We start from the raw sequence: 26,750 nt of genomic DNA, 5'->3' as shown, positions 1-26,750 counted from the left end.
TCGGCATTCCTTTTCTCATGCTGAGAGCGTGAGGAGAATAGCGCCAGTAACCAGCTTGTGTAAAAGGGACAGGTACACTGATAATTGGGGCACTAATTATAATTTCCAGATTATCAGATCAGTGCAGCTTAAATTTGGTACAGTGTTGCATGTCAACGCAATTGTCATTCCAGGTGTGACAGCGCTGAAAATTGGGCAGAAAATAAAGATATAAGATATAAAAAGGTGCCCAGTAGGCAAAGTGGTTAATGGCCCTATAATCTATTTTCATGTAATAGTTTTTAGTTTTTATTTTTCTACCTCCTTGTGACACCCACTGATCTCCTGAACCTTTTCTGTTCCCCACCTGCCTCCATTTTTTTTGGAACGCGCAGTGCATGTTCAATGTGGTAACTGCTCTATGCTCACTACAATCAGGGCAAGGTGGGCTGCTGCATAGTAACCTGGTATACTCTAAATATATGGGTAACATGTTACTAATGGTGACCCTATTCTTTAAGGCTGGGTTCACACTGCTGCCGGATGGGGCTAGCAACAGGGGGTCTGTTAACCAGCTTCATTGAAACCTGGTCACAATCTCCTGTTGTGTGAATTGGATGCAGAGGAACCCCCACATCTAATTTGCACTAGTGTGAATTAGCCTTGAGTGTAAAAACTGTCAAAGATCTTTGCTGAATAGTGAAGCACTTGCAATAATTGTATGTGTATATGTGTGTGTGTGTGTGTATGTATGTATATGTGACATTTTCCTCTTGAAGATTTAATTATCAGGTGTGGTAGAAGTTAATAATATACTTCAATAAAGGCCACTGCAAAGAATGTAGACACCTCTTTGTAGAAATAGACAATTGCACATGGCTTATAGATAATTGTTTTTTCCCTGGATCGTCTTTCAGGACAGCCACCTTAGAGAGATCCCGGCTCCTCCCCTCTCAGGAAACACCACCTTCAATCAGAGATTTAAGCCTCATCCTCCCACTGGCCCTTCAGTTATGGTGTTTCCTCCGGTGGGGAGACACCGCTGTGGAACCAGGAGCCGATGGCTGGGGAAGCTGAGGCTTATTGGGCAAATTTTAGAAGATGGTGTTCTTCTGCCTAAAAAAGTTTACCTTTTTTATTTGAATTTGGCGCTCAGGCCGGCTAGTGTGTCGTCACCTGCAGCGCCGCATGTGCGTCCCAGCGTCTCTTTGGGGAAAAGAGTAAGCTGGGAGGTCCGTTGCCGTTTCCGCCTAGGGTGGCGCTGTGGACTACCTCAGGCCCCCCTGCTTTGCAGCCAGCTTGGAGCGCGCTGGTCCGGAGAAACGTCAGTTCCGGTTGGGGGCAGGCAGCCACACGAGGCCGCGTCTTCCGGTTCCGGACGCGGCCTAGGAAAGCGGACCACGCACGCTGGCTGGTGCAGTCTCTCCAGTCTGAAGCGTCAGCAGAGGAGACAGCAGACCACCATTCCGCTGAGCACAATGTCAGAGACAGAGGTCTCGAGGACCGCTCCATCCGAAGAAAGCGCCAGCCAGCCGCAGGTAAGTGAACCCTGGGGTGGTGTTCACTTGCCTATACCCTATTAGCTCCACGGGTGTTCCCTTCCTGGTGGTCGGTAGGGATGGGAGTTTCTGGGACCCTGGTGGTGGTTGGTCCTGGGGGGCACTCCTGGTGATCCCTGTGTTACTGCTGGTGGGCCCCAGCTAATGTGCTGCTGTCTCTTGTTTAATTCTCTTTCAGAAAGCCTCAAGCAAATCAGCCCATGGCTCTAAAAGGAAGTGCCCTGTGTGCAGATCAACACTAGGGGAAACCTGGTTGAAAACGCTCTGTAAGCGTTGTATTGGGGATGTATTAAGAGAACAGACAGCAGAACAGGGAGCAGATCTAGCGGCGTCAGTTAAGGAGCTTTCTAGTACTTTTCAGTCCTTTCAGGCTCTTTTTTCCTCCTTTCAACTGCCCCAGCCCCAAAGCAGTGTCCCACCAGCACAGCAGGTTGTTTCACCTAATCCCACGGATTTTCTCCCTAGTAGTGGCGAGAAACCGGAGGGTCTAGCGGAGGAAATTGAGGAAGAAGCGGGTAGCGCCATTTCTGATTCCCAGGAGGAATCAGATATAGAGGCGCTGGACGTTGAGTCCTCCAAAGCCTCAAGATACAAACTTTCTCTAGAGGATGTGGAGGAACTTTTAGATGCCATCCACACCACTCTAGGTATCCAGGAGGAAAGGAAAGTTTTGTCATTACATGACCAAATGTACAAAGGTCTGGAGGAACAGAAAAAGAAAGTTTTTCCAGTCCATGATGTGTTGGTCAATGCCATTAAAAAAGAATGGCAGGACCCAGAGAGGAAACCCTTTTTCTCTAATGCACTAAAAAGGAGGTTTCCCTTTGCAAATGAAGATAGTTTAGTTTGGAATAAAACTCCAAAACTAGACGCAGCATTTTCTCAAGTATCCAGAAATACAGATCTGGCCTTCGAGGATATGGGGGTACTCTCTGACCCCATGGATAAGAGGATGGATTCCCTTTTGAAAAAGTCCTGGGAATCTTCACAGACAAATCTTAAACCCGCCATGGCAGCCACGGTAGTGGCCCGTAATATGGAGTTTTGGCTCACGCAAATCAAGGCGCATATCGAGGCTAATACAGAAAAGGATGTTATCCTTGCTTCTTTTCCCACACTCCTTAAGGGGGTGGCCTATCTGGCAGATGCCTCGGCCGAATCAGTACGCATGTCCGCCAGATCTTCAGCCCTGACCAATTCAGCCAGGAGAGCCTTGTGGCTTAAGACATGGCAGGGGGACAGTGCGTCTAAGATAAAACTCTGTGGCATACCGCTGACCGGAGATTTATTATTTGGGCCTGGTCTGGAAGCCGTCCTGGACAGGACGGCTGATAAAAAGAAGGCTTTTCCCCTTAAAAGAAAATTTGGGCAACAGACAAAAAGAAAATTTCAGTTTCCGAGGAAATCTGAGACTCCTAAAGCAGGTCAACAAAAGAAGTTCTGGGGACCTAAAGGGAAAGGGCGTGGGGCGGCGATTTTTCGCCCTCCTGAACAGCCCAAAAAGGCCCAGTGACACGGTAACAGTGGGAGGAAGGTTGGGGGCCTTTCTCCCACAGTGGGAGGTGATCACCACAAATCAATTTGTTTTGGGGATCATCAGACGGGGCTACAGGTTGGAGTTCTCAAATCCCCCACCTCTCAAATTTCTGATCACCAACCTACCAATATGCGGGGAGAAAGCCTCCGCCCTTCTATCTTCTCTACAGGAATTGGAAGAGCAGGAGGTGATTGCCCAGGTGCCAGGTCCGGAGACAAGCAGAGGCTTTTACTCCCACATCTTTGTGGTCCGCAAGCCATCAGGGAAGTTCAGGCTCATCCTGAATCTGAAGCCTCTGAATGTCTCCGTCAGGTACAGGAGATTCAGAATGGATTCGATCTATTCGGTCAGAGCGTTACTCCCGCCAAACTGCTTCATGGCATCGATCGATCTAAAGGATGCATATCTGCATATTCCCATAGCCGAGGATCATCAAAAATATCTGAGGCTAGCAGTAAGGATTGGGAATCGGGTAGTGCATTGGCAGTTCAGAGCTCTCCCCTTTGGGCTATCATCTTCTCCCCGAATCTTCACAAAGGTGATGGTGGAAGTTCTGGCTTTTCTGCGACTCAAAGGTCTTTCGATAGTCGCATATCTAGACGATCTTCTCCTGTTTGCACCTTCAGCGAATCAGTTGGTTCAAGATCTTCAGGTAGCAAGAGACATCCTGGAGAAATTGGGATGGCTTCTGAACCTAGAAAAGTCCAGTTTAGTCCCAGCCCAGAGAGTCACCTTCCTGGGTTATGTGGTGGACTCAACGATCCAAAGGGTCTTTCTTCCCTCCGAAAAGGTCCTAAAGGTGGACAAGACCATGTTGCGGTTGCAGAGCAACAGTCAGGTTTCAGTCAGGGAGGCCATGTCAGGATTGGGATTACTAACATCCACACTTCCGGCAGTACATTGGGCGGGACTGCACTTTCGTCCTCTTCAGTTATTTATTCTGAAGGTTTGGGACCACAGTCAGACCTCCTTGGATGTCTTAATCTCCATCCCAAATCAGGTCAAAAGGTCACTCTGGTGGTGGAGAAAGGGAGCAAATCTGTCCCAAGGTCTCGAGTGGATCCTGCCAGTGACCAGAACAGTCACAACAGATGCCAGCGGTTCAGGTTGGGGAGCATACTTGGGTCCCAAGTGGGTCCAGGGGACCTGGAGGAAAGAGGACGCTCTAAGATCCTCCAACTGGAGGGAGCTGAGAGCAGTAGATCTAGCGCTCAGAGCCTTTCAGGGGGAACTTCAGGGACAACATGTGAGAATCCGTTCGGACAATTCTCCAACAGTAGCCTACATCAACAGGCAGGGGGGTACAAGAAGTTGCTCCCTATGGCTTCTGGCAGAAGCCATCCTAAAGTGGGCCGAACTCAATATATTGTCCCTGTCTGCAACTCACTTGAAGGGAGATCAGAACCAGACAGCGGATTTCCTCAGCCGAACAACTCTGAAGGAAGGCAATTGGATCTTAAAACAGGAGGTATTCAACATGATTGTTCAGAGATGGGGAACACCATGCATAGACCTCTTTGCCTCGAAACACAATACCAAGACAAGGCTTTTCTTCTCCCTAAACAGATGGGACGGAGCGCTAGGAATAGACGCACTCGCCCAGAATTGGGCATTTTCAAGGTGCTATGCCTTCCCCCCTCCGGTCCTGATTCCGGCAGTTTTGAGGAAATTGCAAGGGGAGAATACGATCCTCATCTTGATCGCTCCTTATTGGCCGAGGAGACCGTGGTTCTCCATTCTGAGGAACCTGGCAATAGAACCTCCTTGGATCCTTCCGGCCCAGACCGACCTTCTTTCTCAGGGTCCATTCTGCTGCCCTCACATAGACAGGTGGAACCTGGCAGCCTGGCTTCTGAGGAGTCATTGTTGAGGGGCAGGGGTTTTTCTGAGCGTCTAATTAAGACTCTCCTAAATTGTAGGAAAGTAGAAACTCAAAACATCTACTGTAAGGTGTGGAGACGTTTTAACATATGGTGCTCAGAAGGCTCCTTTGACGTTCGTAGTTCAGTGGCAGTGCTAGAATTCCTACAGTCAGGTGCAGACAAAGGTCTAGCACTTAGCACATTGAAAGGACAAGTTTCTGCGTTGAGCGTCTTTCTAGAAAAACAGCTAGCGTTAGACCCTTGGATAGCAAGGTTCTTCAAGGGTCTAAGTAGACAGAGGCCAGTTAGAACCTCTTCCCTTCCGGTTTGGAACCTCTCTTTGGTTTTACAGGCTCTTACAAAGGAGCCTTTTGAACCACTAGAATCTTGTTCTTTAAAACTAATTACCCTCAAAACGGTGTTTTTAGTGGCAATTACCACGGCAAGACGAGTCAGCGAATTTGAAGCCCTTTCCATCAGGGCCCCTTATTTTCAAGTTTTTCCGGACAGGGTTATTTTCAAAACCGATCCGGCCTTCTTGCCAAAGGTGGCTTCAAGATTTCATAGGAGCCAAGAAATCATCTTACCCACTTTTTGTTCTAATCCTGTGAGGGAACAGGAACGTTTATTCCATAATTTAGATGTTAGGAGGTGCATTCTCCAATACTTAGAATGCACTAGACAATTTAGAAAGTCAGAGTCCCTTTTTGTATTATTTTCAGGATCTAAGAAAGGATCCAGGGCGTCCAGAAGGACTATAGCCAGATGGCTTAAATCGGCTATTGTTCAAGCTTATGAGTTAGGAGGGTCAGACCCCCCAGATGGGATCAGGGCACATTCCACTAGAGCGGCTGCAGCTTCACAGGCGGAATGGGCTGGTGCTTCTCCTGAGCAAATCTGTAAGGCTGCAACGTGGTCCAGCTTCAACACGTTTGTCAAGCACTACAGATTGGATCTGCTGTCAGCAAAGGACCAAGCCTTTGGTCGTAAAGTTCTGCAAGCAGTAGTCCCACCCTAAGGTAAGGTGCTCGCTTATCCTCTCTAAGGTGGCTGTCCTGAAAGACGATCCAGGGAAATATGGAGTTACTTACCGGTAACGTCCTTTTCCAGGAGTCTTTCAGGACAGCACCGGTACCCACCCAGGTACTGGACGTCTGAGGACTCATCACATAAGACCGTCAGGTAAGATTGTAATGTTTGTGTTGTATGACGTGTTCTTGTGTCTCCCCAGTTGGCCGGAGGTTCTCGTGATAAACTGAAGGGCCAGTGGGAGGATGAGGCTTAAATCTCTGATTGAAGGCGGTGTTTCCTGAGAGGGGAGGAGCTGGGATCTCTCTAAGGTGGCTGTCCTGAAAGACTCCTGGAAAAGGACGTTACCGGTAAGTAACTCCATATTCCCCCTTTGCAGATGTGGTTATTTTATTTTTGAGCTTTTATGATTATCCTTTAGGCTGGGTTGTGAATTGGATGGTGTTCCAATGGCACAATCAATTTGCATAGCAGGAGATTGTGTCGGACTCTCTGCACCGGAATTCTGTGCGTATTTTGGTCCATTTCAGGTCCGAATTCAGCCAAAAATTTGGGCTGAAATGGTGAATGGAGACGCCCCGGAATCCTGCTGTGAGCCACTGCGTTCTCTAGTGTGACCCCAGCCTCAATCTTATGTGTATGATGGGACTAAAAAGCCAAATCAGGTTGAGCTTCCCTTTTTAAAACTGTGATGAGGCTTTTAAAAACGATGAGGCTGATTTACTGAACAAGTTGAGAATCTTCACTAAAATTTTGTGTGTTCGCTTAAAAAAAAATCCAACCATGTGGCAGGGCTCGACAAATCCCGGTCGCCATGGCGACTAGAAATTGTGTCCTGGTGACCCCCTCTTCTGGTGTGATCTTAAAGCGGGGGTTCACCCTGTTAAAAAAAAAAAAAAATGTTTTTTTTTATTAGACCATTACATTCGGCATCGTAGCGCGAGCTACGGTATGGCGGTCTTACATTTTTTATCCCTGTACTCACTGTGCTATGGCTCATTGAAGATTCCGGGGAATGGGCGTTCCTATGGTGAGAGAAGGTGATTGACGGCCGGCCCTGGCACGTCACGCTTCTCCGGAAATAGCCGAAATAGGCTTGGCTATTCACGGCGCCTGCGCATAGCCTGTGCGCAGGCGCCGTGAAGAGCCGAGACCTACTCCGGCTGTCTTCGGGGAGCGTGATGTGCCAGAGCCGGCCGTCAATCATCCTCCCTCTCCATAGGCACGCCCATTCCCCGCGGGAGTCTGATTCTTCAATCATCGATAGCACAGTGAGTACGGGGATTAAAAATTTAAGACCGGCATACCGTAGCTCGCGCTACGATGCCGAATGTAATGGTATAATGATGTGAAGGAGGGTGAACCACCGCTTTAAAGATTCTCTTCCTTTCAAATCATCTCCTTCTGAACCGGTGGTGGACTGCATTCTTCTATTTTTTTTTTTCATAGTTTTTTTGGATTTTTGAAATGGGACATTTGTTGTTTCACTTTAACTTTTCGATTCACTTGGTTTTTCCCTCATGTTGCATATGTTATTTTGGACTTTTGTTATTAGTCTGATTTATCTTGAGTGATCACGTTCTATAGTACATTTACACTCAAGTTTGTTTAATGTATAAGTAATTTGCATATTAACATTCACATTTAGTTTCATTTATTTATCATTTACTATTTTCTTTTCATAATTTTTACTCTATACACATATTTATCAGGTTGTGTTTCTAGCGCAACCCATTCTTCCTTGTATTCCATATTGTTGCATGTATATCACATGTTTTTAGGTGTTGCTGCTTGACTTATTAATTTAAATTTCTGATCAATTTATGACATTTTTCAGTATTATTCTCATCACTTCCTTAGCGCGATTAATTTCCCCTTGCTAGGCTCTGGATCTACAGACTAAGGTTCATCTTCCATCAGGAGCGCACACAGCCAAGATGGCAAAGGAGTGGCTATGGGACAACTCTGTGAATGTCCTTGAGTGTCCCAGCCAGAGCCCAGACTTGAACCTGATTGACCATCTTTAAAGAGATCTGAAAATGACTGCAACAACACTCCTTATCCAACCTGCTGTAGCTTGAGAGGTCCTGCAAAGATGAATGGGAGAAACTGCCCAAAAATTGGTGTGCCAAGCTTTGTAGCATCCAACTTCAAAAGACTTTAGGCTGTAATTGGTGCCAAAGGTGCTTTAACAAAGTACAGGGGGAATCCTAAAGAAGTATACAGATTCCAGATGCTTTAAAACCGTAACAGTTGAAGGCATGGACCACAACTGCAAGCCTTTTGGTAGGTGTACTCATAAAGTTTGTGTCCCGCTACTGAGTGAAGTGATGTAGGCGTGTGTGTGGTGACTAGTGATTTAAAATGCTAGCATCTGCAGTGGAGAAGACGTTGTGTTCTTGAATTGAGCAAAATGGAATCTAACTGTTGTTCAACGGCATTTTTGATTACGATTTGGAAAAGAACCTCCAACCAGAAACTCAAGATACTAGCTGTTTGTGCAAACTTAAAAATCCTGGATGACCCTGTGTATCAGAAGTCGTCGCTAGTGTTTGCACCGTCATGCAACGAAGCCTGGGAAACAATGCGGAGTGCAAGTCGTTAAAAATACAGGTTTCACCGCCCACCGTCTGTAGAATTTTGAGAAAGGAAGCTGAAAAATGGTTCCCTAAAAGTGCAAAATCTCCCTGACCTTCGACCAGACTTTTAATTTTTTGTTGCCGAAATGCAGTTTTGAAAGTTATAATTTTTGCCGATCTCTTGGTTTTCACCGATTTCAGTTACATTTCATTTGAGTGGTCAGGTAGACCAGCAAAATGTTTGCTTTTGGGGAACAGAGAATTCCATATTTACAGTGCAACATGTGTGAGATTTCCCCATGGTAAATGTGTTCCGTGTCCAAAAAAGTGTATGGCCCCTTTCCCCCCCCCCCCAAGAAAACTGTCACGGAAGCTCTGTTCTGAATATGTCAAGTCTTTGGTTGGTGCCACAGTTGCAGGAGGACAGTGACAATTTTGTTCTCCAATTGGATGGTGCACCACCACAATGGTCAGGTGATGTGCGAGATTGCCTCGATTAACCTCTTTCTCACCGGATTGATTGAATTGGGTGAGCTGCAGACTACAACATGCCACTGACCCAATGGCCACCCAGGAGTCCTGTCTTCACAACCTGTGACTATATCTTGCATGTCAAATCCAAAAGCGTGGCCGCTTGCAGTGCTCACAGGGGTGGAGAAAATGTAGGATGTTCTGGGACCCCTGTGGGTATAGGGCGGAAGTGATGTCAGCTTGGGGCGGACTGCCTATACATCTCCATGCAAGCAGCTGTGGATTTGGAATGCAGTTCGAATTGAGCCTATTCATTTTGCTCAAATAGCAATAACAAGGTATCGGTGCAACCCTAAGTACAACCAACCTGTGTTTGTGTTTTTTTTTTTTTTTTTTTTTGTGCATTGCATTCTTTTTTTATATAGAAAGTTAGCTTTCCAAACATTTAAGGTGGTCTTGTCAGTCCAGTTTATGACCAGCTAAACATGCCCTTCTAAAAGAATAATGTATATGATGATTCAGTCACGATTAATTTCCCTCCCCTTAAGATGAGTAGTAAGAATTTGTGATTTATTTTTTTCAGATTTTCTTGTGTGAACTTCCGATGGGGCCTTTTTTCTACTTTTTATAGGTGTGTGTGTGTGTGTTTTTTTTTTTTTTTCTTGTGATGCAGATGAGTGAAACTTTGATGTGTTTTTTTAACAGGGAGTATACATTTTTATGAGCATAACTAACTTACATATGTAATTTATAGGTTGGTCAAAGTTGGTTGCATCTTTACTACTTGCTATCACTTGTCTGGAACTCTGCCAGGTGCCAAATTATGCACCATTTGCTATTGCTGCTGTTCTACTTTCTGTATCTGACAATAGCGGTTTGAAAAACAATTCTGTTGAACTCCTACTATATTTATATCTTGTAACGTCGCCCTATTAAAGGTTGAAAGTACCCAGGAAGCAGTTACCCACCTATCCATTTGGTGCACCAGGAAAATGAAAGGGGATGCATTGTTATTTAAGTTAATCTTGCAGTGTAATTTGCACGTGATGTCACATTTTCTCACTCTTCTATTTCTTTGATATTTTTGACTATATTAAAGTATAACTAAAGGCAGATTTTTTTTTTTTTTTTTTAGTTGTGATTAGAGGGGAGTTGGATTAAAACACCTGTCAGTTTTTAATGCTGTCTGTGTTCCAGTTAGGGAGATTCGCCCTCTCTTTTTGCCCTGTTCACCGTTCTTGAAAGTGAAAGTAAAATGTCAAATTTTGGGTTGTCCTTGGAAAAGTATTAGAGGGAAAATCGTCCAATGGGGACATTAGTTCTGTTGACTTGGGGATCCCCATAAGATTCCCTTTGTAGGGATTTCCTCTCACTTACTGTTTGGCTATGGGACAGGAAGTGAAGACAAGTCTCTGCAATGGGACAAAGAGGGCAAAAATAAACATTTTAGAGGTTATAATCCTCCCTTACTCCAAAATGGGGTTAGTTCTACTTTAAGATTTGCAGATGGACGCTATTCAGGTCCAGTAAATCGACAGTATTCAGGGTGATTGGCGGTACCAAGTTGCAGCACAACATGTGTGTTTGTGACATTGCCTTTGGTCCACATGTACAAGTACTTGTGGATTACTTTTGGGTGGAACTCCGCTTTAAGGAACTGGCAGGATCACCAGGTAGTTGTGCACAAATATTTTTTTTAAACCTACGGTGAACACACATAGGTGAAGTATTGTCTTAATTATAAATTAAGACATATCTTGTGTGCCTCTGCATAGAAACCGATCGCTTCCTTTTTTTTTTTTTTTTTTTTTTTTTCCAAAGCTTAATTGAACAAACTGAAGTTAGGAGCGGATTGGCTACAATGCACAGCTGCACCAGGTTTTGCACACTAAGGCCTCTTTCACAAGGGGCGGATCAGTAATGATCCGCCCCGTGAACCTCTGCTTGCTCAGCGGGGATCGCTCCGTTGATCCCCGCTGAGCCGGCGGATGACAGGGTGGTCCCTGCAGGGACCGCCCTGTCTTTTCTCCGGGATCGGATGAACACGGACCGCCTGTCCGTGTTCACCCGATCTGATCAGCCAGACGGATGGAAAAGTAGGTTTTTCCTCCGTCACACTTTGGCGGATCGGGTCGGATGTCAGCGGGCATGTCACCCGTGGATCCTAAAAATAAACTCTTGAGTTCAGTGCTGGAGCCATTTTATTGTTTGGGATTATGTGGGTGTGGTTCTTAATACAAACTTCCTCAAGGTTTTCCTCCTGCAGGATAACATCGGAAACTCTGCTCTTATGTTCTGACTCTTTGTTCCAGGAGTCAACCAACCCTCCACTTTTATATGTGGGTTCTGTGCTAACGGTGGCCACTTTCAAAGCCGTTACACATGCCCAATTATACTCTTGAGCGTTACAGTAAACATTCTGGCAACGTGGGGCAAGCAGGGATCAGTCTCTGAACAGTTGCATATTACTGGCCTCTTGGATTGCGAATCCAGCACTGGAGTCAGGAAAAGCTTCCTACCACTGGTCTAGATGGTTCTTGTGATGAATGCCAGACTGTCGTGTTTGGTAGGAGTCCTGGATATTCAGCGCAAGAGACTTGGTTGCCAGAGAGGGCTCATCTCCTGGTCAGCATTTGCAAAGTTGGAGTAAGGGAGTCAAATATCCTTTCAATGCTGGACCTCTTGACTGCAAGGTCATCTAACTAGGGTTCACTTGGGCAACACCAAGGCACTGGTTTACATCAACCATCAGGAAGGAACTAAAGGTTTTTCAGCTGAAAAAGTAGACTATTCTGCATTACACAGAACATTGCGTCCCAGCCCTGTCCACCTGCCATTCCAGACATGGCCTTCTTGATATGTGGATTACAGAGAATGGTCTCTTCACCCCAAGGTGTTACAACCTCCTATAGCAGGTGGAGACTGTTCATGGGTACAGTGTTGCATGACTGAGTAATTGTCATTCAAAATGTGAGCGCACCGTAAGCCAAAAATTGGTCTGGATAGGAAGGGTAAGTGCCCAGTGGTTAAAGCGGGAGTTCACCCATAAAAAATGTTTTACCCGTAGATTGATGCTCATTTTGTCTAGGGGAATCGGCTAGTTTTAAAATCCGAGCATTACTTACCGTTGTAGAGAGCGATCTTCTCCGCCGCTTCCGGGTATGGGTCTTCGGGAGCGGGCGTTCCTTCTTGATTGACAGCCTTCCGACGGTTGCATCCATGGCGTCACGAGTAGCCGAAAGAAGCCGAACGTCGGTGCGGCTCTATACGGCGCCTGCGCACCGACGCTCGGCTACTTTCGGAAAATCGTGACGCGATGGATGCGACCGTCGGAAGCCTGTCAATCAAGAAGGAATGCCCAGTCCCGCAGCCCATACCCGGAAGCGGCGGAGAAGATCGCTCTCTACAACGGTAAGTACTGCTTCGATTTTAAAACAACTAGCCGATTCCCCTAGACAAAATGAGCCTCAATCTAAGGGTAAAAAGTGGTATTTCCGGGTGAACCTCCACTTTAACCAAGGAAGGCAAAATATACGCAGATTAAACTTTAGCTTTAATTGGTGTTCTAATTACATTACAAATGTGAAGTTGTCTTGTAAAGTATAAATAAACACAATCCCTAAAACCTCAATGAGGGTTTAATATGTTAATGTTTTAATTTACAATGCTTTTAGGTGTGTGTGTGTGTGTGTGTGTGTGTGTGTGTGTGTGTGTGTGTGTGTGTATATCTATATCCATATCCATGTCTGAATACTCTGGTATGTAACCTTTACGATAAGATTTGAAAAATAAAACGATTTTAAGTGCAGCAAATCTTGAACTTTTTCTCATTTTTTATATATATATATATATATATATATATATATATATATATATATATATATATATATATATATATATATATATATATATATATATATATATATATATATATATATATATATATATATATATATATATATTCACAAGGCAATGGAGGAGAACTGCACACGGTATACAACGAGTGCAAGCAAACAGGTCTTCCCACCGAATATATATATATATATATATTATATTCGGTGGGAAGACCTGTTTGCTTGCACTCGTTGTATACCGTGTGCAGTTCTCCTCCATTGCCTTGTGAAAATATATATATATATATATATATATATATATATATATATATATATATATATATATATATATATATATATATATACTGCATTTGACAGCAGGTCAGCAGAGTCCTATGCACCTCAATGATACAAAGTAGATGACAGTTTTAAAGCTGTGTTTGGCCTATGTTGCATTGTGCTTCTGTGGACACAGCATGTCCTATTTGAGATGGGTTTGCATTGCAGGCATAAAAGGTTGATTTGCAGCCGTTTGCGTTTTTAAAGAGGAAGTAAACCCTAATGACCACGCAATTGTCATTTAAAAAGTGGCAGCACTGAAAGCTGAAAATTTGCCTGGGCAGGAAGATGCGAAAGTACCTGCTATTGAAGTGGTTAAAGTTAATTAAAAAAAAAAACATACTTGCCTGCTCTGTGTAATGGTTTTGCACAGAGCAGACCTGATCATCTTCTGGGGTCCTCCACAGATGCTTCTGGCTCCTCCTGCTTTCAGAGTGCACCAATAGCAAGGTAAAAATACTTCTGACTTTAGAACCGCTCATTTTCTGCCCAGGACTACATGTCCCATGAGGCATTGCTTCTCACATTCACAAGTTCTCATGCACTTACTGACATGTATGGATGGTGTACTGAGCTGTGTGTGTGTGTGTGTGTGTTGCACTGTATTTCCTGATATGTAAACAAATGCATTCTGTATGCATGTTAACTAATCGGCTGACCGATGAATTATGAACAGAACTTAAAAAATTTACTGCACCAACAACCCTGCACCACCTTAAAGAGGAACTGCAGTCTGCACACATCATTTGTAATAACATTTTTGCCATTCTGAAGCTTCTCTCCAACCACTTTGCGTAATATTTTATATATACTGTGATTCTGTACTTGCCAAATATGCTGCAGAACTCTCCTTCCACTAAGTCTGGCTGCAAACACTTTAACACTGGGCAGCTGAAGCTGCTGCCTGTTCACATCCTGGGTTTACAGAGGCACACCTCCAGCTCTGCAGCTCTCATTGGCCCTCTTATGACTCACCCCCTCTTTTTTCCTGGCAAACCCTCACAAGAGAGAGAGACAGCTGTGCATGATGTCATAAGCCTAAGCTAATGACCAGACAAGGAGAAAGTGGGCTGTATAAGGTATTTACTGGCAGAACAAAAAGTTTTGCTATGCAAAGTTAAACCAAGGGCAGAATATTTAGTAGATGGAGGCTGGGTTCACACTAGTGCGATGCAGGAACCCTGCAAATAAATTGCGGGTTCCCGCATCGCACCCAACTTGCGCGGCAGTTCACACTGCTATATGTAAACTGCTGGAGTGTCATACAAAATTAACGCCCGCCCTTATCTTGGCTCGCATATTGCACTGTGAACTGACAGTTCGAACATGAATCGGATCGCATATGTGTGAACACCCATGCAATCAGATTCTGGTGCGCACCAAAAATGTGGTGTGATATCAGCCATACTATCTGTATGGCTGACATCGCATGTGATTTGCAGTGCGAATCGCATGTGATATCACACAACGCACTAGTGTGAACCCAGCCGGAAAATTAATTGAAGTTCCGCTTAAATGTACTATATTGCAGTCTATGCTGATGCTTTATGAATGAAGGATAATATTTAATGACCATTTCTTTGATATACATCTATTTTAACAGTCTAAAGTACAAGGAGACTTTTAAACACCATTTATTCAGTGATGTTTTTTTGCTTTTGTCTGGCATTACTTGTAATTTGGCTGCTTTCTGGGAATTCGGGAAACCAGTTTTTTGAAGATCTTTTGGGTGTGTGTGTATGTGGGGGGGGGGGGGGGGTGTTAAAGCTACATTTAGCTCAGTGGGCTGTGGGAATGAAGCCATTTTCGTTCCTGCTGCCCAGTGTGAACCTGAGCTTAAAGCGGAGGTTCGGCCGAATATTTTTTTTTTCCCCCTACTGCGCATGCGCGAGGATCGTGGCGTGCCGTCACTGGTCCCCGCTCACTGGACCATGTCAAAGTCCTGCCAGCAGCTTCTTTGCAGTGCTTTAGAAGCGGTGAACACACTACTCGTTAAGCACCCCTGCCCATTGAAATCGATGGGCAGCCCCGCCGGCAAAGCGTCACTTTGCGGGTGCTTTTAACCCTTTTTCGGCCTGCTAGCGGGGGTTGAAAGCACCCCGCTAGTGGCCGAAAAACTACAGCAAAGCAGTCACTGTTCAGCTGGCATTTTTCCACCTGGCTCCTTCAAGTCAGGTGATCCTGACAGGGTCACCCACAGCTCTTATTCCAGTCAATTCAGCATGAAGCTCCCTTAAAGCGGGGGTTCACCCTTAGAGGGCACTTTTTCCCCTTAGATTCCTGCTCGTTTTCTCTAGGGGAATCGGCTATTTGTTTTAAAATATGTGCAGTACTTACCCGTTTACGAGACGCATCCTCTCCGTCGCTTCCGGGTATGGGCTGCGGGAATGGGCGTTCCTTCTTGATTGACAGTCTTCCGAGAGGCTTCCGATGGTCGCATCCATCGCGTCACGATTTTCCGAAAGAAGCCGAACGTCGGTGCGCAGTATAGAGCCGCACCGACGTTCGGCTTCTTTCGGCTACGAGTGACGCGATGGATGCGACCGTCGGAAGCCTCTCGGAAGACTGTCAATCAAGAAGGAACGCCCGCTCCCGAAGACCCATACCCGGAAACGACGGAAGAAGATGCATCTCGAAAACGGGTAAGTACTGCTCATATTTTAATACAAATAGCCGATTCCCCTAGACCGAACGAGCAGGAATCTAAGGGGAGAAAAAAAAAAATTTAATAAATGGGTGAACTCCCGCTTGAAGTCAAACCATGCATCGCCAGCCTAAGATATTGGGCTGTGATGAAGTACTGCCATTGGGTGCCCCTCCATAGTAGTTTTCGTTTGCAGTGGTTCATTCATCTACTACTGTCTGAATTCTGTAGTCCGTTTTTTTTATGTATATTCAAGAAAAAAATGTTACATGACCATTTCCAAATTTTGTGTTTACTGATGGTCCGTCCCGATCAGTTGCCAGAAACTTTGATGAAAAGATCTGGAAATCAAATATAATTTTTCTGAAATGGCTGAAGTACTTGACGTGGATTTGTTTCTTCTTTCATAGGGTAACATTGAACCATTTCTTACATTAGAAGAACCACCAGATCCAGCACACTGAATGAGGAGTTACTTGCTTCCATAGCATCATATTCTAACAGCCTGGTCTCTTTGAATGAGGATGACAATGGAAGAGTTGAAGAATGAATCAGAGACCACTTCCATGGTTTCCATGCCCCTATATGCGGTTATGTATCCAGTATTTAACGAGGTTGGTATTCTGTTTTAATTTACAAGTCTTCTCTTCCCCTCTCGAAAAAAATCAACTTGATTGAAACTTCCTATCCCACACGTTCAGGGTGGATGAGGACCCTTTTCCACTGCTAGAATACATTAATCATTGTAACCCATTTGCAAGCGTTGATCGAATGAAAATATACTGACATTCCTGTTCGTTTTCAATCCTCATAATTAAAGGTTTTTACAGATGTACCGTTTTCAAAAGATAAGCTAGAGGCCAGCAGTGTTACAAATGGAAAGTGCAGATGTAGTACAATAATACTACACAAATATCAGGTTTTTAACACAAGTATTGAAGGAATGCTCTTGTCTGTTCCTGAGATTCACTCAATAATGGTTGGCCTCCCTTACGGTAGGACGTTCTCACCATCTGAATCACAAGCTACCAGGCTTATCAAAAAGAAAGGGGTACCGTTTGAATTGAAATGGGTGGCCAGGAGGCCCAAAAAATAATACTAGAAGAAAAGGAACGGGGGTGGGGAGAATGGCTATGCACTCCAGTCCTCCTATTCCAGAGTCCAATATATATATATATATATATATATATATATATATATATATATATATATATATATATATATATATATATATATATAATTTATTTTTTTCCCAAACTGTTTCATTTTGTCATTTAAGATTGCTGATGAGCATTCATTTATCATAATCCAAGAGTTTCTATTTTAAATAGTTTACACTCTAGTTGGTGAATCTAAAAGGTCGCACACTTCCAGTTTGTAGGGTATAAAATGGGCTTGGCTTAGGATATATTTACTAATGTGTAAATGTAACACAGGTATTGATTATCACTCGCAGAGATCACAGCATTCTACCTGAAAGTGTCTGTCTGGGTTTTTTTTTCTCTAGAAGGCAAGAGCCATTTCTTCTTGGGCATCATCAAAGTTTAGAATTTACTTCCTGGGCAGAGATTCCTGTAATGACCCAATCGTGATCATGTCTTCTCTAAAGTAGAATCCCAGTCCAGAAAGTAGAGGCCCACCCAAGTAATGTCTTAAAGATGATGCTGAAGAGAAAAGCAGATAGTCATTGTCAAGGGAGACTACTGTGATGTGAAGTGCTGGATCCTTATCACAAATCTTCCACTATCCTTCATACTGAATCTCCCTGCAGCACTCCCAGGTATACAGAGAAGCACGGTGAAGCTGTGCAGATCCCTTCTTACCAGTGTTAATTTTGTCTACTAAAACATTTTAGTAGACTAAAATACGGCTAAAACTAAAATGGCATTTTAGTCCAGACTAAATTGAAATATGTTTTAAAAATTAACACTGGTCTGTAGTGCATGTTCATAGCTCAATACAATAAATATTAGATGTTTTCACTCCAGCAGTATATAAGTTTGGAAATTGTAGAGAAATGTTAACTAATGCTTTACAATTTACACCCATTCAATTTTTAGACTAAACTAAATGTACTGGAGATTTATTAGACTAAAATATGACTAAAACTATTGCAGAACACTAAAATGGGACTAAAACCAAAATGCCATTTTAGTCCTAAGACTAAAACGAAATCAAAATGTGCTGCCAAAATGAACCCTGCTTCTTACATCTGATCAGAATGTAGTTTTTGTTTTGTGTGTGTTTGGAGAGATTTCACATCCCATGCTGATGGGATGACTCGGTGAGCCTTTCTTATTGCACAAGACTACAGAAAAGGGTGTTTCTTTTGGGGTGTGTGTTTATTTTCTGAACACTACCTATGCTGCAAATAAGTTGGCATAAGTTAGCGTAGGCATTATTGCAGTGTCTTTGTTTTCTCTGTTGGTCATTCTTTGAAATGTTGCTCTACTACTCCTGTGATGACACATCCCTGTAACAGCTCAATTAGGGTGAGGTCAGTATGGATATAGTTAAACTATTTGCACACTTCCTGATTTTTGCCAAAAATATACTTGGTTCATGTTCCTGGTAAAAAACAAAAATGCTGAAAGCAAAGGTTTGTAATGTTCTCTTTCTGTGCCCCCTATCATACTCCACCTTTAATGCCATGTTTTAATCTTACACCCATATTTAGGGTGTAACATGGTTACTTTCCTCAGCACCTCCTATTCATGGGGATATGTGAATGGAAGACTAAAGTGATTGTAAATCCTCCATGTTTTTATAAAAAAAAAAAAAAAATCATGCTTGCCTCCACTGTGCAGCTTGTTTTTGCACAGAGTGTCCCTGATCGTCGTCTTTTGGGGTCCCCTGGTGGCTCTTGTTGGTTCTTCCTCCTCATCAGATAACCCTCTAGGAGAAGCTCTAAAATACTAGTAGCCTAGCTGTCGGGTCCCTGACCCTGAAAACCTATGAAGGCTAATGTCTGCTAGCGTTGAAGCCAGATGAATTGCATGGCAGCTAGGTAACAAGTCTGTAATGTCTTCCCCCTATTTCTGAGACTTGACCCCTTCCCTCCCACCGCGGTGTTTAATAGTTTTGAACCCCCGGAGGTCAGAGAGGAATGGCCATCAGTGGTCACATGGTCGAAAGCTGGTCATGTCAGCTACTGATCTTTACTCTGGACCAAGAGCCGTCTTTGCCAGCTCAGTATTTTTGGCATATAAACATCAGCCGTGCAGTGACGCATATGTGGGCATTAAAGCCCCCTCTCTTGCCAATTGTGTTGGGGTGGTCGTAAAGAGGTTAAAGCTGCATGGTGTTTGGGGGGGGGGGGAATAAATTATGCATGAAGTAGCATTACCTGCACTGTGGAGTAGGGGTGTTGAAAATGATCGCCGCATCGATGCATCGCGATTATGCCTGTCCCGATTCGGCATCGATGCGGGTATGCAGCCTAATCGATTATGAATGACGTCATTCTAGCTCCTCCCCCTCGCCCGCACAGCAGCATCTTTTCCGGTCATGACAGACCAGTGACCGGCTGGCTGCGCCTGGTGCCGTTCCCCTTATTAGAGGATGTAGCCTAATAAGTATTCTGCCCGGCCCCTCACCCACGCTCTCCCCCTTCTCAGGATGTGTACCTGTGTGGAGTGACACGGGTCATCTCCCCGATGGGCTGGCGCAGGTCACTGCACGGAGCTGTGAGACAGATTACTGCAGCTGTCTTATCACACGTGGAATAAGGAATAGCGTCGGCTTCAGAAAACAAGCTGTGAGGAGGGGGGATGGTAGGAGTGCTCCGGAGGTGAGATAAGTCTGTCAGTCTGCTTAATTTATGTGAGGGGTGAGTGCAGAGAAGTGGCATATCCCCCCCCCCCCCATCCAGTGTATACTGTCTGTGTGCCTAACACATTGGGGGCTGAAAAAAAAAAATGTTTCACCAGTGCTAATGAATTGATGTAAACTGAACACCAACTGGGAAAAGTGACATGCTAAACAAAACTCCTGTGATACCTTAGGATCTTTTTGATCATTCCTATTACCTATAAACATGTACTGGTCCAGTCCCTCCATGGGTTTTATCAAATAAACTTTGTTTTTCTTTATTACTGTCACTAATTGATTGACTTCATTCTGGTCTTAACCCATTGAGCGCGGACTCACATTGGGGGCTGCACAGTGCACACTCTTTTTCCGTCTAATTTCTTCCAAAGATTTCCCTATCACTTCTCCCCTCTGGAAACATGCAGTGATCTGCAAGCAGTATATTATTTCTTACTGATTGGAATGTCTTCCCTTTTCTTTTTTTTGCACTGATGTTGACCTGTTTACTATCCAAGTTGCTGCCAAAAGACTAAAGGGTATTATTTTTTCCTTTAATATAAAAAATATATCATATTTACCTGCTGACCGTCTCTTGTACCATGTCTGCAGTCCCTGACCGTCTCTTGTACCATGTCTGCAGTCCCTGACCGTCTCTTGTACCATGTCTGCAGTCCCTGACCGTCTCTTGTACCATGTCTGCAGTCCCTGACCGTCTCTTGTACCATGTCTGCAGTCTCTGACCGTCTCTTGTACCATGTCTGCAGTCCCTGACCGTCTCTTGTACCATGTCTGCAGTCCCTGACCGTCTCTTGTACCATGTCTGCAGTCCCTGACCGTCTCTTGTACCATGTCTGCAGTCCCTGACCGTCTCTTGTACCATGTCTGCAGTCCCTGACCGTCTCTTGTACCATGTCTGCAGTCTCTGACCGTCTCCTGTAGCATGTCTGCAGTCTCTGACCGTCTCCTGTAGCATGTCTGCAGTCTCTGACCGTCTCCTGTAGCATGTCTGCAGTCTCTGACCGTCTCCTGTAGCATGTCTGCTGTGTTTAGACTTTGCTACATGCAGGAAGTGTTAGTGTGTGTTTTTTTTTAAACAGATAGAAAAAAAAAATGGAGTACTTAAATTTTTTTTGATGAAAGCCATGCGCACTTGCGCTGCAATCGTGATGCATCGTGATGCATCGCGGAATCGAATCGAATCGAATCGTGGACTTGATAATCGTAATCGCATCGAATCGTGAGACCGGTGAAGATGCGCAGCCCTACTGTGGAGGTTCACCCTATAAAACGTTTCTAACAGTACATCCAGCACCGTGCTGCATATAAAATATCACTGACCTTTATTTTTTCCCATAGATATTGTTTAGCCGTGGAATTGGCATTTTAAACGACGGCGCACACAGCGCGTCACGACTTCCCGAAGGAAGCTCGCGTAGGCTCGGCTCTATTCGGCGCCTGCGCACCCGTGCCGAATAGAGCCGACCTTCTTTCGGGAAGTCGTGACGCGCTGTGTGCGCCGTCGTTTAAAATGCCAATTGATTGGTATGTCAATAGGAACGTCCACTCCCGCGGGATTCCCTACCCGGAAGCCGCGGTGAGTTCTATGGCTAAACGATATCTACAGAGAAAAAAAAAAATAGGTCAGTGTCATTTGATTTGCAGAACTGGGCTGGATATAATGTTAGAATTTTTTTTATAGGGTGAACCTCCACTTTAAGTGTTTTGGAGTCTAGAGATATAGGAAAAATATACCACTTGCCTTTTTATTCTGTATTCTGGCAGACTTCAGGCACTTTTTACCTCTTCTCCAAGTTGTAAGCCTCCCCTCGCATACAGTGCAGAAATTCTGGCACTGCATTGTATCTGACATCACAACGCAAAGACGGCTGAATTGCTATTGAGAGGAGGCTTCAAGGCGCTGGTTGCAAAGTGTGGAGTGAGCCTGCCGCAGTAAGGAATACTGTAACTATTACACCTGATTCTTCTACCCCCTAGAGCTAATGAGTATTTAACCCCTGCAGTACAGGGAGGCAAATCTAGTTTTGGATGGGGTTGGGATTTTGTGGTGGTGGCCATGGTCACTGAAACGGTATGCGAAAATTCGAAAGGTTAGTATTGACGTGAGATCAGTCCCCAATTTCCTAATAAGGCAGCCTTGGAGGCACTCTGCCCATGCTCAGTTTGGTATGTATTGCTGGATATTTTTTTTTTTTTTTTGAGGGTACATGTGATCAGCAGAGGGTCAGGGGTCCTGCAGCCTCACAGGACAATCGGAGAAGAATGAATAGTCCTCCTACAAACCTTAACTAGAGACTGATAAAAGTCACAAGACTGCTGTGTGTACTGCTGATGAGAAAAGGTATTTAGCAGTTTATATTCAGTATGTTCTGTGGGAGACCAAATATATATTGTATGCAGGGTCCTGGGTTTAGTAACACTTTAAGTGTTCAGCTTTAACTTTTTGGGTTTACATACATAAACCTTTCCTAGGAGAAATATGAAGGCTGCCATTGCTGACTTCTTCTGTAAATGCTAGTTATCTGGCTGGCGCGTTGACATTCTGGCTTCAATAATCTGACCCAAAAGTATGGGGATGTCTTTATTCTGACTTCCCATGTTCTAGTTAGACTAATGTTTGCAGAACAAGATCAGCACTAAGGCCCCATTCTTTCTCTGTGGAGATAATAATCTTGAACTCCAGGAAACTGGCTACATGTAAAAGTGAAATACTTTGGGCCCTTTCACCCGTTTCCAAGTGCTTTTTGCAACAAAAAAAACTTCAATGCTTCCCCTTTAAAACCAATGACTGTTTTCATACTGGGATGGTTCACTTCTGTTGCAGTGAAAAAAAATCCTGCTTGCAGCATCTTTGGAGTATGTTTTGGGGAGCTAAAAAAGCACCAAAAAATGCTCCTCCCCATTAAAATTAATGGGAACCCCATCAAAAACACCCCTACTAAGTGTTTTTTGGTGCAGTTTTTGAGTTGCGTGTCCTTTCGCAGCTGCACCGCAATGCGCTGCAAAAACGCATAGGTGTTTTGCTTGCAGTATTGAAGCGAACCGGTGTTAAAGCGGAGGTGTGGCAGTAAAAAATAAATAATATTAAAAGTCCGCAGCTACAAGCAACTGTAGCTGCTGACTTTTAATAAGCACACTTGCCTGTGCAGGTTGCCCGCGGTGTCGGCCACCCGAGGCCAGGTCCCGGCACTGCCATCCTCACTAAGGGAAACTGGCAGTGAAGCCTTTGCGGCTTCACTGACCGTTTTCTACTGCGCATACGCGAGTCACATGGGCTTTTGTGAATGGGCACACCGTCCTGTGTGTCCCAGAAGGCAGCGCGCCTTCGCAATGCGAGGAGGAGAATACAGAATCTCAGAGGAAGAGGCAGATTAGGACAATCTGCCTGGTAACAGCCTTTTCTGGTAAGTATAATTTTTTTTTTTTGGGGGGGGGGGGGGGTGGACCTCCACTTTAAAGTGCTTTTAAGTGCCATATTGCTTGGCAAAAGACTTGTAATTATTTTCGGCGTGTCTTGTCTGCTTTGCCAGGCTTGAGAGAATATGGATATTCTGCTACAATTGCTAGTTGACTGGCTGCCCTATTTTATGGCCTCCGTATTCATTGACCTGAAACAAGTATGCTGATCAGGAGTTCTGGCTTCATGCTTTCTTTTGGATTGTAACTCTGTGCTGAAGCCAGGTAAAGAATGGATCCCATGAAGCCGTACATCAATGCAGACCCACCAATTCCACATTGAGCTCCGAGGGGTGGAGTGAACCACATTGGGGCGTGGCCTAACTGGAGCCCAGGCTGAGACTACCAGTGGGTCTGCATTGATCTGTGGCTTCATGGGGATCCATCCTTTGCTGAACAGTTGTTTGGAGCCGAGAAGAGCTCCTTTCCTGGCCTGCACTCGGTGGTGGGCACAGGATTGCCTTCCCCTGTAGCCTGAGCGGGACACATTTTCTATTCCTGGTTCACACTGGGGCCAGGTAACTAGCATCTTCAGAAGATCAGCACTGTGCAGGCTTCATATTTCTCTCAAGTTTCCTTTTCTATAGCTTGATATACTGGCTTGCCTTTCAGGTCACCTGTTTGGCTAATGCATTTTTGGTGCTTTTTGCATTTTTCAGATTTGCACTACAGAACATCTTCCATAGGAAACCATGTCAACTGTAGTGCAAATCTGCAAAAAGCACTAAAATGCATTGGTGTGAATCCAGCCTAAAGGTCCATTAACTTGCTGCTGAGGTCATCCTCTTGTTCCCAGTGTTTGACAGCACCATGAAATGTGTAGACCTGGCTCATATAGCTGCCCCCCCCCCCCCCCACAGGTTACACAGACAAACCGAAATGGTTGCTTGCACTGTTTAACCACTTAAGACCCGGACCATTATGCAGGTTAAGGACCTTGCCCCTTTTTGCGATTCAGCACTGCGTCGCTTTAACTGAGAATTGCGTGGTCGTGCGACATGGCTCCTAAACAAAATTGGCGTCTTCCCAGCCCCCCCCCCCCCCCCAACAAATATAGCTTTCTTTTGGTGGTAGTTGATCACCTCTGTGGTTTTTATTTTTAGCGCTATAAACAAAAATAGAGCGACAATTTTGAGAAAAAATAAATAATAAATATCCCCCAAAAATATATATAAAACCTTTTTTTTTCTCAGTTTAGGCCGATACGTATGCTAACGATTTTTGGTAAAAAAAAAATCACAATAAGCGTTTATCGATTGGTTTGCGCAAAATTTAGAGCGTTTACAAAATAGGGGATAGTTTATTGCATTTTTATAAATTTTTTTATTTATTTTTACTGGCGGCGATCAGTTTTTTTTTTTTATTATTATTATTTATTTATTTATTTATTTATTTTTCATGACTACAACATTATGGCGGACACATCGGACAATTTTGACACATTTTTGGGACCATTGTCATTTTCACAGCAAAAAGTGCTATAAAAATGCACCGATTACTGTGAAAATGACAATTGCAGTTTAGGAGTTAACCCCTACAGTGCCCCCTAGTGGTTAAGTGTGACCTCATATGTGCTTCTTACTGTAGGAGGGCGGGGCTGGACATGTGACATCATTGATCGTCTCTCCCTATATCAGGGAACAGACAATCACTGACACTGCTACAATGAAGAACGGGGAAGGTGTGTTTACACTCACCTCTCCCTGTTCTTTAGCTCCGGTGACCGATTGTGGGACACATGGCTGGACTTGGAGACACGTACAGGTACGTGATTGTGCCCAGCCGTGCCAGTCCTTAAAGTGGAGTTCCACCCATTTTTTTATGTTTGTCTGTGCTGCATGCCCTAATCTCATAGTGTTCAGAATGGACAATTTTTATTTATTTTGTTGCTTGTAAATACCTTTTTTTTTTTTTTTTTTTTTTTTTTTTTTTTTTTGTAGTCCTTCATTACTTCCTCCTCCTCCTTATTAGCCTAGGCTATTAAGTCACAAGGCTATTCGCAAGGGTTTCTGGGATAGGCATCATGTATCCCAGTAGTCCTTGCAAATAGCCTATTTGCATAGAGAAGGGGCAGCAACTTCCTCTGACACTCCCGTTGCTATGGAAACCTGACTGAAACCTATTACATCGCTTGTGCAGCACTGAGTATGTGCAAGATTTGCAAGGCTGAAATCCAGGAAGTCATACAGTCTGGCTTCATGATGCCCACACTTAAGATGGCCACGGTCTATTTCTAGATTATAAACTAATTTATAATCTAAATGCTGTAACAACCTAACAAAATGGACCTTAGTTTACAGACTAACTTTACTAGAATACATTAAGCTTGTGTATTACAGGGGTATTTATATTTAAAAAGTGAAATTGTGGGTGGAACTCCCCTTTAAGTGGTTAATGCCTTGTTCACACATGCAGTTAAAAGGGTCAGCGCCAACAAGACAAGTGGATGGGATTATGGGAAATATAACTTTTCTCATTGAACTTGCCCATTGATGCCAGTGGAACATGCTGTAAACGCGAGCCAGAGCCTTGCCATTACAAAGTATGTTTCACAAGGGCTCTTTACCATGCGACCAGCTGTGTCTAATCACAGCGAATTACAATGTAAACCGGATTTGCTGGTTATCGCCAATCCTCTCCTCATGCCAACAGTGGTAGAGGAGAGCCGATGGCTGGCAAATCCAAACGGCAAACATCTACACTGATCATCAGTGCTGCCAGTCGGTGTCCATTAGTGCAGCCCCATCAGTGAAGGAGAAAATTACTTATCACAAACTTAAAAAAAAAAACATTTTTCAAAATTTCATTATTTTTTTTTTTTTATTTTTTTGGGTTGGTTCAGCAAAAACTAAAAAATCGAGTAGCAATTAAATGCTGAGAAAAGAAAGCGATATCTGTCTCAAAAAATAACAATTTTTTGTTTTGGTGCGGTGTTGTGTGACCATGCAATTGTCATTCAAAGTGCAACACTGAAAATTGACCTGGGCAGGAAGGGGTAAAAATGGCAGGTAGACAAGTGGGTTAAACGGTGACCTCTATCCTACAGAAGCAGCTTGCCATTCTGCTTTCCTCTGATTATACACGCTTTACATTTGTACTCTTACACAATTGGACAGCTTTATCCATATAGAGAAATGAAGCCTTTCTCCAGTCTATAACATAAGGGGGGTGGAAGCTTGGCATTGGTCTTACCCATCCCTCGCCTAATAGATTGATGCAATAAAACCATGTCACCACAGTATAAAAACTTTGCGCTGGTGAATGGGTGCAAGCTGAGGAATTGGATTATATGGCCATGGTTAATCCGAATCTATCACTTGAAAGGCCCACGTAAAATGATCAATTACCAGATAAGCACTCTGCTTTCCCACCGTGGATCTTATCTTATCCCAAGATAAAGGCTATTTGTAGAGGAGATGAATCCTAACCTTTTCCGGCAAGACCCTTCTTCAAGGCTTGTAATCTACAAGGGTTTAGGCGCTATACAAATGTTTCCACTCATGTAGCGTTTCCTATAAACAGAGCCGCAATCTTTTCTTATGATCTGTGCTTGGGCAAAGCAAAAAGCTTTTATTTTATTTTTTTTTCTCCTGCATTATACAGATAATTCTGCTTTGCTTTTGCTTTTCCTTTT

General features: G+C 44.0%; 1 protein-coding gene across 1 annotated transcript in view; it reads left to right on the top strand.

Moving 5' to 3' along the window:
• The window catches only part of PDCD10 (programmed cell death 10), a 57,723-nt gene that overhangs the window by 11,563 nt on the left and 19,410 nt on the right, over window positions 1-26,750 (top strand). Inside the window, exon 2 of the mRNA XM_040349308.1 lies at window positions 16,243-16,446. Within this exon, the coding sequence (XP_040205242.1) occupies window positions 16,351-16,446 (96 nt within the window). The 5' untranslated portion in view covers window positions 16,243-16,350. The remainder of the gene's footprint in view (window positions 1-16,242; window positions 16,447-26,750) is intronic.

The sequence above is a fragment of the Rana temporaria genome, chromosome 4, assembly GCF_905171775.1.
Source record: "Rana temporaria chromosome 4, aRanTem1.1, whole genome shotgun sequence".
Classification (NCBI taxonomy): domain Eukaryota; kingdom Metazoa; phylum Chordata; class Amphibia; order Anura; family Ranidae; genus Rana; species Rana temporaria.
The sequence above is the reverse complement of the archived record's forward strand: the minus strand, read 5'-3'. Positions and strand labels throughout refer to the sequence as shown.